A 12,546-nucleotide genomic window follows, 5' to 3' on the forward strand; every position below is an offset into this window, starting at 1 on the left:
GAAGAACAAGAAGAACAAGAAGAATAACAAGAAGAACAAGAAGAACAAGAAGAACAAGAAGAAGAAGAAACCATTCGCAGCTCGAGCCGATCAACCGGCTCAACTTTCTTCCAAACAAAGCAGTTCTCCAAAAAGCCTACCGAGCCAAGCAGAACCTGAAGCTCTGCTGAACTACTCCTCTGCAGAAGCAAAAAGCTTCCGAAGGCCTCAATCCTAACCCAAGCCAAACAGGACCCGAAGGTCTGCTGAACGACGCAGCCCTCAACTCCGAACACGAAAAAAGAAAGGATCTCCTCTTATCCTTCTCCACCACCCTCCCCCGCGCCAGGCGTGACTCATGCCCTCGTGATCCATCCCCCGCTCAACCACGGGTGGGAGAGAGTTGTTGACGTTATGAATCACGGGACGGAAGGTCTCTTCTTCCTCTTCTGAGAAGAGGGGGAGGGACGTCTCCATTGTTCACACCCTAACTATTAAATCTATCCGCAGCGCATCTAATCGATTTCTAAACATTTAAACAATGGAAGGTGAGCTATCTGGGAAACAAGCACTTATCGACATAGCTGACGAAAGGAACCTGTATGTTGTGTGCAATCGAATTCCAAATTCGTAACAATATCTTCCCACAACCAGATGGATTTGTGTGCCATTTTCCCCCCATGTAGACATAGTTGGGGAACCTTGTTGTTTTGTTGAGGTTGGTGGATACAACAAAGCACATGCCCCATCATGATGCCAAATCCTTGAAAACCCTCATCGAGCTATTTCTTCAACAGAAGGGCATTCCAGTGGCTGGCATGAGGTTTACTTGTACAGATACATGGAATGTCATGTCTGGGAAAAACAAGGGATTTAAAATTCTATTTCATAAAGATTTTGCATCAAACATGATCAGCATTGGCGACTTCAACCATTTGCTGGGCCTATACTTCACCCACCTTTCCAAGGATTTTCCAGTAACCGCCACTGTGTATGCTTGACTGTAACTTTTTGGAAGATATTACACCTCTCATCTGTGGCAACAGGCCACATAATCCAGACAGCAAAGGTGTAGGAAGAACCCGACGTGAAAGCAGTGTCACTTCTGCAACCAGATGGCTTTCCCACAGTAGATCCATTAAGGATTTCTTTGCCCACAAAGAAGTTATAATTTATGTTCAACAATAGATGCACCAACATGAGAAGAACAACCATGAGGCATTTGGCATTTTGGCACAAGTTGCAGAACCAAAATTTATCCAGACAACTCTCTTGTGGCATGAACTATAAAAAGGCCTATAAAATAACTTGCACTAACTTTAGAGAAAAGCCTTGAGAGTTTAAATGTTACCGACAGATAATTCAGTAGAAATTATCACACCATCTCAAAGTAAAATGTTGGATAGTATATACCCACTGTAAGTACGAGACTGTTGAATGCCATGTTAAAGAAGGCAAAGTATGAAGAAGCCATGAAAATAAATGTGACCTCTGACTCACTGGAAAATCCCCTTTATATATTTGCTAAGGACTCCACCCTCTGCCGGGACATCTCTCATCCTTCAGACAGGCAAGCTGCAACCTCTTCTCACTCTTCAGAACTTGGAAAAAATCGCAACCTGGTCAAACACTTGGAATATGTCTTTCAATCCTGACAAATCTTACTCTCACTCTCTCTCTGAAAGGACCATCTGGCAAACCTTCCTTTCTACATTCTTAGCAATCCTCTTGAGGAAGTTTAGTCATCCATACTCCTGGGTCTCACTATAATCTTTCAAGGGCAAACCACATTTCAAAGTTGGCCTCCAAAACCAGCATGCCAACTGGGCATCCTCTGTCATACAAAGTCCTTCCTTGGCACACACTTGCAAGACTTTCTTTCGCAGATTGATTGAGTACTGCTCTCCACTCTGGGCTGACTGACAAATCGCCTTCAATATTATAGATTGCTTGCAAAGCCAAGGTAACCTGCATATCATAGTACAAACATCTCCTTTGGCATGAAGGTACTTTAGACCCAAGAAAATATTTAAGAAATGGACACATGCTGAGTCTACCAGTTTTCAGCCTCCTTTGCATAAATTCAAAATGGACACCTCAACCAATCAGAATCAAGACTAATTTGGCCATATCTCAAGTTCTAGATCAGATATCTTTATGATTTTAGACTCCATATGCATGTTTTTGATGATGGGTGATCCAATGGAAGTGACCTTCGGACTGTGAGGTCAAGGTCACACCCTTAAGCCAAGGTAAATTGTATATTTGACCGATATTAGGTAAAAGTCGCAATTGCAGCTATATCTCAGGTTCTAGATGAGTTATCTTCACGATTTCAGACTCTATATGCATGTTTTTGATGATGAGCTATCCAATGAAAAAGTGGCCTTGGGTCTTTGAAATAAAGATCACACCTTGGGCAGAAAGAATTAAACAACACAGAATTAAAAATTATGAACACATTTCTTTGTTCATATTGTTGTTAACACTGATGACAAAACAGAAATCATACATAATCTCCACAGCTATGAACAATGTCAGAAATGAGCATTTCCACAGAAAAGAAAATGACAGGTGCAGAATATAGGACAGTTAACACAAGCCACACTAGACTTGGTGGGGGCCTTGCACACTTTTGTGCAACCTCAGTTCACGAGCAGTTTCAGAGCTATTGGGATGACTATCTTGGAGATCCAAAGTGGCTAAGAGACCATCTGTCAACCCCAAAGTGATGGATCTGGAAGAGCAGAGCAGGGTATTAGTGCATTGCCCCAGATATGACCCCCTCTGGAAGGAGGCTCGAAGAACATGCTGGTCGACTGCATGCTTGTCCTGCAAGTCGTTGTTCGTGGGTTAAGGTCGATATTGTCATATGCATGTGTTTTAAATACCCCATTAAGGGCTTGTACTGGAACAACAATGTCCCTCATCTCATACAACTTGAGCATGGTATAAGCAAGATCAGTTGATATGGTTCTCAAGAGTGAGTAAGAGATACATAAGCCATGCTCATGCATAGAATCAACAATGCTTTCCTTTTCAGTGTTGGAATACATCTTGCTGGTGATATATATGACAAGTGGATTCTCATGGTCATGGATATGGCAAGCTATGCAAGCAGGATTACTGTACTGCTGCTTCAGAGTTGTACACGATGAGCTGTGAGACAGACAGCACTGCATCAGGTAATGAAGCAAGAGCTGGAGGAGCTTGCACCTTCATGATACTTGGACCGTTGAGCAACATCTGCTGGAAGGACAGAAGTATGGATGGCACCGACTTGACTTGACTTGACTTTATGGTGAAAAGGATCCTGTAAAATTGAACTTAATGTCTAGCATATGCTGTCACAGTATCTTAGCTGCTTTGACCAAGATCATCGCCTCAGCGTCACAATCATCTGACATCTGGAAAGCTTGCATGACATTGTCAAACACGAAATCAGTGCGGTTTGGACACGGGATTTCGATAAAGGCCCAGTCACACCTTGACGTTTTAGCCAGCTTATGCCGATTTTTGGAAAATTTGTCTAAAATGCTGGTACACGTCGAATACGTTATGGGTAAGTTTTGATAACATTGAGAGCACGCTGAAAAACACTGCCATACGTCGTTGTACGCTGGCTTTAAACATTATACTTTTCGGTTGTCCTCAAATTTTCCATGCTTGAAATTTTGAGACTTATGCCATCGTATGACTCACGTTCCGCATAACGCTGGCCATAAGTTGTTGGCATGTCACGCGATCGTTGACACACGTCGACACACGTTACTTGTAAGTTACTCACAAGTCGAAACACGTCGGGGTAATGTTTAGCGCACCCGAAACTTATTTCTAACCTATGAGTAACGTGTTGTACTCACGCTACGCGATCGGTGACACACATCGGCACACGTTACTTGTAAGGTGCTCATAAGTTGAAACACATCAAGGTAATGGTTAGAGTCAGTGTTCCAGACTCCCTGGTTTTTTATTTTTATTTTTCTTCCTTCCTTCGGTATGATGGTGATTTTGACACCTCGATTTCTAGTGCGGTTATAATATAATATAATTAATAGGCTGCCGCTCAACGATTTAAATCATAACCGCACTGTACACTGAACACCGTCATACCGAAGAAAAAAAAAAACCGGGAGTCTGGAACACTGACGCTAACCATTACCTTGACGCGTTTCGACTTATGAGTACCTTTCAAGTAACGTGTGTCGATGTGTGTCAACGATCGCATATCGTGCGTACAACTTATTCCCATCGCATGCGGAGCGTGTCATACGGCAAGTACGTCGTAAAATTTTCAACATGTTTAAAATTACAAGATGTACTCCACTTACTACGACATGATAGTGTACTTTAGCATTCTATTCACGTATCCCAAACTTACCCATACCGTATTCGACGTGCGCCAGCGTTTTAGAAGCATTTTTCAGAGGTCAGCATACGCTGGCAAGATAGCCAAGGTGTGACTGCGATGTTGACACTTCCATTTCTGCGGCGGTTATGATTTGAATCGTTGTGCGGCAGCCTTTTAATAGGCTACGCCACGTGATCGTCGGCGATACGTGCAGCAAGCCTATGCATAAGTTAGACTATCGTTGGGCATAGGTTGTGAAGGCCGACAACAGGACAGCATTCGTTGGTATAAGTTATCTATAACACAACGAAACGTTCTGTGTCCATTACTAATATGTTATGCATCAGACCAAGTCGTTATGAATACGTCCGAATCTTTAAAAAAAAAAACATCAAAAGTTCAACGTAAGCCAGCGTTTTACATACATTTTAATACGTTGCCATTGCTGGCTAAAACGTCAAGGTGTGACTGGGCCTTAAGATCTGTAACTGCAGCTGTCACTTTATGACGCAGTCGAGTGGTGTGAACATAGCCGTCCACACCCAGGGAAAGAAGGCGAGATGAATACAAGTTAACAAGCTCTGCCATCTTGAAAATTTTTCCCAGCGCATCTTTGGGATGCAATATAATCAACAAAGTCAGCAAGTGCTTCTTCCTTCAGGAATCTAGTTTGGTGGTCATCATCAGCCTCAGCAGATTCAATGCTTGCAGCCTGTCGGTAAAGCTTTGCAAGGCATTTAAGATGATACACAGCATCTATGGCTATAATGTCACCATGTGGCAGCCTTCTTAAGGCTCTTCCCCCCGTTTATCAGATAGCAAGTAGAGTGGTTCTCCTCCCAGCAGTTGTTCTTCTGCACTGTGACACACTACCACCCAGAGAAAGACCTGGATTACTGACTGAGCCTTGATAAGGCTAGTGTGCACAGGTGCATTATTCTTCAATTGAGCTCATTTCACCTTTTGATTGTCGACCTTGATTTTACCTCCTTCATGCCAGACAACATTATTAGACATCAGAATAATGACATCACCACCAATATCACAACGACATATTTGAGTAACTCACAGAGGTGTTTCAATTTCTGGATATTGCCAATGAGGTTTCTCAAAATGTCAAATTGTTGGGGATGCTCTTTCAGTTGTAGGTTGTGAGATGGATTGACGAGAGATTCTGAGTTTGTGGATTGGCAAAGAAAGCAAAGCTCCAAATTCCTAATGTCCATGAGCACACTCAAATGCACTGAATTAATGTCACCTTCGATTGTTCCATCTCGTGATTCATTCCTGAAAGTACAAAAAAAAAGTTCAGAAAAGTTAGTTGACCGACCAAGCCATCCCAAATATACTAAAACATGCAAATCATAGTGCAAACATCCCGACATGACTGACCTTTACTCTATGGTGTGACCTTGACCTCAGAGCTCAAAGGCTACTCTTCCATTGGATAGCCCATCATCAAAACAGAGTTTAAGATCATGAAGATATTTGATCTAGAACCTGAGATATGGCCAAATTAGTGTGGATGCTGACCGGTTGAAGGGCCATTATACAGCATGCGTCTATTTCTTCAATGTTTTCTCGGGTCAAAAAGTAGCTTAATGCGAAAGGAGATGCTTATACTATGATTTGCAGGCTTTAGTACATTTGGAATGGCTGGAATCTCTCATGATGAAGATGAGTATATGGGCCTACTTTACCATCGCAGACAGTTCAGTGGTCTCTATCTTCTATCGCCTCCTTTCAAGTCTTGCACCCTCTCCTCTTTCTGTGCTCCCTCCCCCCACACCCAGATTTCTGCACGGCTCACACAGTTCACCATCAACCCGCTTCTGATAAAACTACCTCAATCCAAGATCAATGCTCACTGCTACTCATTTGTTTGTCTTTTTCCCCCATCTGTGGAACAAACTTCCACATTCTCTTCAATCTCATTCTTCCTCCAGGTCTTCAAGACAACTGTTCACCAGACTCTCAGATCACAACAATCCAAAACCATGATCTTTTCACCCCTTATTAACTCCCCACCATTCTCCTCTTCCACGCCTCCTTCCAAATTTATAGTTTTCCCTCCTGAGACTTTCCTTCTGTGTCCATCTTGTCCATGCCATGCATACTCTCCTGCCCCCAATTCCTCCCCACACTCACCATTTATCTAAGTCTGCTCTATCATGGCTTTAAACCCCTCCTCTCCGCTCTCTCTGCTGTTCATTTTGTCCTGTTGCATCAGATCCTTTTAGTGTACGAGTGCAAGCTCTTCCACAAGCCTCAACTATGTATGTAAAAAAAAATAATAATAAGTAAAAAAAAAATAATAATTATAATAATAATAATAATAAAAGCAAGTCTGAAGACGACGATGGTTCATGAGCGGTATTTGACGATGTAGATTGCTTCAGAAGTCAAGGATGAGACAATGTGATAATGTTTGACCAAGTTATAAAAATGATCAACATGATGTGGTACGAGTGACAGGTTATTAGCTGCAAAATGACGAAAACCCGGTTTCGTTCAACAACTTTGTTTTGTGACCTTTAAAGGTTATGCAAAGGTCAAATTTTTAATGTCGTGGACATTAAAATAAGGAAACAGGATACGTGCTATAGCTTATTGGAGTTAGTTCGTCGAAGGTCGAAAACACGGTTCGATTCCTACAACTTTGAAAATTTGACCTTTGTGAACTTTAAAGGTCAAAGGTCAAGGATTATGACCTTTGGTGCAAAACTTCCTCTGGAACATTCCAGGAACAATATAACATCATATAGGCTATATGGAATTTCACACTCCTCGGATTATCCATACTTTGATGAAATCAGCATAAAAACAAACTTGAAGGGGGTGCCACGGGCAAGGTGTTCGAGATAGAGCAAAATGGTTTCAAGACTTTCGGTGGGGAATGACCTCAAGATTATGCATAAAAAATATTGTCATCCGTGCTCTTAAAGTTTGGGCGGTCATGATTTTTATGTCAAAATTCGAAATTTTCTAAGTTCGTGACCTTGACCTTGTGATGAAAATGAAAAATCGAGCTCCGTGGGGCTATGCAGGTGCCATGGGGCTAACCAAATACCGAAACCACTGCCAGATTCGACAAACCCCTCGGAGAAGATGGATTTTTATGTCAAAATCGCAATTTTCTAAGTTCGTGACCCTGTGGCCTTGACCTTGGGACGAAAACCAAAAATCGAGCTCTGAGGGGCTATGCAGGTGCCATGGGGCTAACCAAATACCGAAACCCCTGCCAGATTCAACAAACCCCTCGGAGAAGAAATTTTTTTATGTCAAAATTCGAAATTTTCTAAGTTCGTGACCTTGTGACGAAAATTAAAAAAAATAAAATAAAAAAAATAAAAAAATAAAAATCGAGCTCCGTGGGGCTATGCCGGTGCCATTGGGCTAACCAAATACCAAAACCCCTGTCAGATTCGACAAACCCCTAAGGAGAAGATTGCAAATTGAAATCGGCTACCCCCTAAAAACACGTTTTTTGGGCGTGGCTCCGCCCATAATGGGCGCACCACGCCCATTTTCAGGAAAAAAACTAGATCATGATATAAACCTTCCACCAAAATTTTGTCAGGATCGGATCAAAACCCACGGAGCTATGCTCGGGGCAGACAGACAGACACACAACAATAACGAATATAGTGGTCACTTATTTTTTTCATGAAAATATTTTTTCATGAACCAAAAACAAAATTGTTCAGCCTGGAGGAGGTGTGCGCTCTACCGAGTGCCATTCTAGTTACATACATTTAATCGCACATCATGGTATATTACATCGGAAGCTATTCTGAGAGCAGGTATAAATAGAATGCTATGGAAAGCCATGAAAACAAGTCTGTTCAGATTGCCAATATTAATCACAAGTCAGGTAAACCTGATTTTAGTCAAAGTTTGAAGACGAAGAAAAAAAAAAATTTTTAAGTAAAATGTTCATGCTATGCAGATTTCAATACACACCAGACGTTTATATAGCCAGAAATTGGCTAGAATGCTTCTAAAAGCATCCAGGATCCGACAGCTTCCAATAACCTGGGCAGCCACTGGACCCCAGCCGATTGACGAGTGCCTCGCTATGCTCAGTAATCATTTTTTTCAAATATCGACTCTAAAATTTCTGGATCTAACCATGTGGATTACTTTAAAACAATGAAGTGACACACCAAAGCAGGGATTAACAAAATTTATATATAATGTGGAAAAACAAACTGCCTTGGACTAAAAATTAAAAAGTTTATAATCAATAAATACCAGCAATGACAGAAGGCAGTGAAACATGGTCACTTACAAAGATGGAACAGCAGTGACAAAAAAAAAGGATCACTCCGCAAAGGGCCAAGGGAAAATGCTGTATTGGCAAAAGGAAAATAAATGAAATGAGAAAAGCAGCCAATGGATCAGACAGAAGACTGACAACAAAAGACACACAAAAAAAAACAAAATTGCACTGGAATGGAAGGATAGCGATAAGAATAGACAACAAGAATTATAAATTGAACATGGAGAAGGGTCTGGAAGAAATGAGAGAAGACAAAGTTGAAAAATTCACTGTAAAACAATGACCCCAAACAAGGATTATAAATTTCCATTCAACGATCAGACACCTCTGCTCAGTGGGTCAGGTTATTTTGTTTTGATGCAAGATTTAAAGGGAGTGCCTAATGATATCACTTTTATGACACAAGTTAATGGTTTTTGTTGATATCAAAACCTGCCCGAATAGGATCACATCAACCGGATTCCGCGCATATGATGAACCACGAATCGGGTGAAATGCCGAACTCGACTTTTAAATTGTGGATACTATAATCAATATGTGATATCAACATAAATGGACAATAATATTCACAACGTACTATCAATACTAATTTTGTGAAACAAAATTGTATTTTTTATGTGCAGTACTCTGTTTGGGTGGTGGATATTACCGAACTGGCAGACACGAATCGGGAATTGCAGTGTATGAATATAGTTTGTCTCATCAGCTGAGGTGTGCCAATGAGTACACTGCAAACTTTGAAACAGGTTTGGTGAAAATTGTGCTTTATGCTGTCAAATTATTTTCAATACACTTTTTAAATGGAAAAGGAAGTGAGGGGAAAAAAAATTACACTTTTAAAAACAAAACATTATCTTGCCATCTGAGATCAATTTTATTGATAGTCTGCATTGTAAAAATGAAAATAAAAAGCAAATTGATCCCACTGTTTTCTTGCATTGGGTAAAATATACGTTTGAAGAGTGTCCCTCTAAAGGAATAAAGCTTATAGGGGTGTCCTGAGTGCATCCTTTTTAATGAAAGTCTCAGTCTCTCAAAACAAAAAGTGACCTGTTTTGAGCTTCGCATTATGGGTGGTCTCTCGAGACAGGAGCTACTGTATTGAAAACTTATTCTTCCAGGATGTACAAATACGCAAAATTCACGGCTCCAAAGAGCCTGCAGACATTCCCCATGCTGCCCTTGGCTACTTTGCCCAGCAATACCATAGATACACGGCTGACGATGAGCTCAGATGCTTCGTTACTTGTGCCAAAAGAACCGGCATAAACTTGCAAAACCAGAAAAGAAAAGAAAAGAAAAAAAATCACATCAGATCATCAAATAACTCATTTTTTAAAATGTCACAATTTGTGGAAACTGCAAAACAACCAAGGTCATGGTCATGCAAGGATTATCAAATAATCTTGAAAACATCTATGCAGATTGCACACCATCCTACTTTACATCTGTCAAGGAAGTTGACTCTTTCATCTTTTTTTTTCTTCTTCTTCTTCTTCTTCTTCTTCTTCAGCAATGAGTGATCATTAAAAATTTGATGTTTGTCAAAGTTTTACAGCAGTGGTGAAAAACAACACAAATGAGAAAACTACAGTTAAAGTTTCATTTACACTTACCACCTGCTTTGAGAATAAATTCCATACATTCTTTTCTGAAAGGCAAAGAAATTGAAATTACAAGAAGACTCTTAAAACACATTGATTAATAGTCTTCAGACAGCAATAATAAAAGCGAGTCATATTGAACATTAAACTTACATTAATGAATCTGCTTCCACAGATGCAGAAAACTTCTTTTTAATATCTTGGGTTGCAGTGTTCAGAACTGCATTCAAGGCTCGCACAGCCTAAAAATAAATACATAAATAAATAAAACACATTGAATGGCATCAAACAGCTGCAATGACCCCCAGTCAAGGTGATGGGACAAATACTACAAAAGACAAATACTACAAAAACCTCTGGGCTGGTGCTCCTGCCTCCCACCTTTCTCGGCTTCATGCTGTCGAAACCAGGGCATTTAACATCATCGGCATCTCCCGCAATGAAGCTGAGTCTTTGGGCCTCTCACTCAATCACCGCAGGTTGGTCGGTGGTCTTTCTGTCTTCTACCGACTCCTCTCCAGCCTTGCCCCCCCTGGTCTCTCTGCGATTTGTCCCCACCACATTTCCACAGGGCGCTCAAGGTCCGCCAACAACCCCCTTCTGGTAAAACTACCAAAATCACAAATCACTGCTCATCTTCACTCTTGCATTCCTCTTTTTTCCCACCTTTGGAATAAACTTCCTCACTCTATTCTTTCCCATTCTTCCCTCCAGGCTTTCAAAACAGCTGTTCACCACCACCTCTTATCTTCCCCCATCCAAATCCTCAATCTTTTCTACCCCCGATAATCCACCCAAGCCCACTTCCTTCAATTCTCCTGCTTTCCTTCCTGAAAGTCCCTGTAATGTCCATCTTCTCTTCGCCATGTTCCCCATCCCATCCCCATCCCTCTACCTTCCACAGTTCACCTAATGTGTCTGTTCCCCACTGTTTTGTCCCTTCCACTCCCGCCCCTCTTGTCTCATGCCCCCTTGCTGTGAGTGGTGTGTTAGCTCTCATACGAGCCTCAACAATGTATACAAAAAAAAGAAAGAGGCATTTGTGGAGGTTATTTATAACAAATTTGGCAGAAATGGCTCTTGTATGCTCCAAACATGCCCTCCCTTCCCTTACTGCCATCTTCTCCCAAAAACTTTTCCCTTCTCCCACAAAATCCCCCTGCCCTCCCCTATAATTCTTCATCTTGATATTAATTCTTCCACTATTTCTCCTTCGATCCACTCTTCATATGCATATAAAATGAATGGATGGGCCATTATTATGATTTATAATACGTTGTTATTACCTCAAGCCTGATGAGGAATTTGACAGAAAAATCTGTCACTAAGCTGCTCGTCAAGTGAAAGAGGTTTTCAAAAACGTGATTTGCACCTTGGAAGGGGTGAAGAAAACGAAGATAAGATATGAAACACAAAGTCATTTCAAACTGTGATCTGAATGACATCCTCCAGGATTCCTTCTCAAGTTTGAAAACATTAGTATCCCACTGGATATGGTTTCACCACAGCCAGTATGTGCATCAGCTAATTACCACCAACAATCATATTGCTAATGAATCCATAAGTTTAAAAAAAAAATTAAAAAGATCGTTTTATGTTCATGATAGTATATCTTTATGCATCATATGGTGGTGTCTTCCACATTCATTCTTCGAACACAACACAAAAGGGAAAACTGTGCTCATTTGGGAGATCCCCAGGGTTGGCATGAAATAGCTTGTGATCCACTGCCTCCATGTGGAAAGATATGGTTGCACTTTGCACTCCAAATGTGTCAAATTCTGCCAATAGTTTTTGAAAGCCATTCCAAACAACGGAAGTAAAAGTTTTATATGCTTCTGATGAACCATACTCTGTTGCAGAGCATCGGTGATGCCAAAGCAATTTCTTGGCAAGGGTTGTTACTGTTGATTAACCCCGATCAGTTATGCTCGAACAGATCCGAGGCATGGAGAGAACCAATCGATATCCTGGAAGTGAACCAGAGATACTTGACCTTTAAAACGTTGTGCTCTTGCCTTTGCAAGGGTTATAACTGGGTGGTTTGCCGTTGCCTTCCCAGCAATAGTTGGGGTAAGAATTTGGAATTTCACCAGTGCCAGTCCTCATGAAGGATACCATGGGATTTTTTAACATCCACGTCAACCAATGCCGGCAGATGGGACGCCCAGTTTGTCCATATGAGGGACAGTACACAAATACTGATGAATCGCCATGCCTGTGAAATATCAGGATGACAGTTTATAGCTGGGTCGATATTCAAACCTGGCGAGATAGCCGAAAGACGAGTATTCATACCTCTCAGCCAAAATGCCAGCCCAAAGTTTTTA

General features: G+C 41.2%; 1 protein-coding gene across 6 annotated transcripts in view; it reads right to left on the bottom strand.

The window, feature by feature from the left end:
* Positions 1-12,546, bottom strand: part of LOC147020089 (uncharacterized) — a 190,478-nt gene that overhangs the window by 127,051 nt on the left and 50,881 nt on the right. For all 6 annotated transcript variants that reach the window (XM_085895125.1, XM_085895126.1, XM_085895122.1 and 3 more), the window contains 3 exons: positions 11,503-11,588; positions 10,370-10,458; positions 10,229-10,263 (listed from right to left, as the gene is read on the bottom strand). In XM_085895125.1, the coding sequence (XP_085751251.1) occupies positions 10,229-10,263; positions 10,370-10,458; positions 11,503-11,588 (210 nt within the window). The remainder of the gene's footprint in view (positions 1-10,228; positions 10,264-10,369; positions 10,459-11,502; positions 11,589-12,546) is intronic.

The sequence above is a fragment of the Eptatretus burgeri genome, chromosome 9 (assembly GCF_056783735.1).
Source record: "Eptatretus burgeri isolate ZD-2024b chromosome 9, Ebu_testis_v1, whole genome shotgun sequence".
Taxonomy (NCBI): Eukaryota; Metazoa; Chordata; class Myxini; order Myxiniformes; family Myxinidae; genus Eptatretus; species Eptatretus burgeri.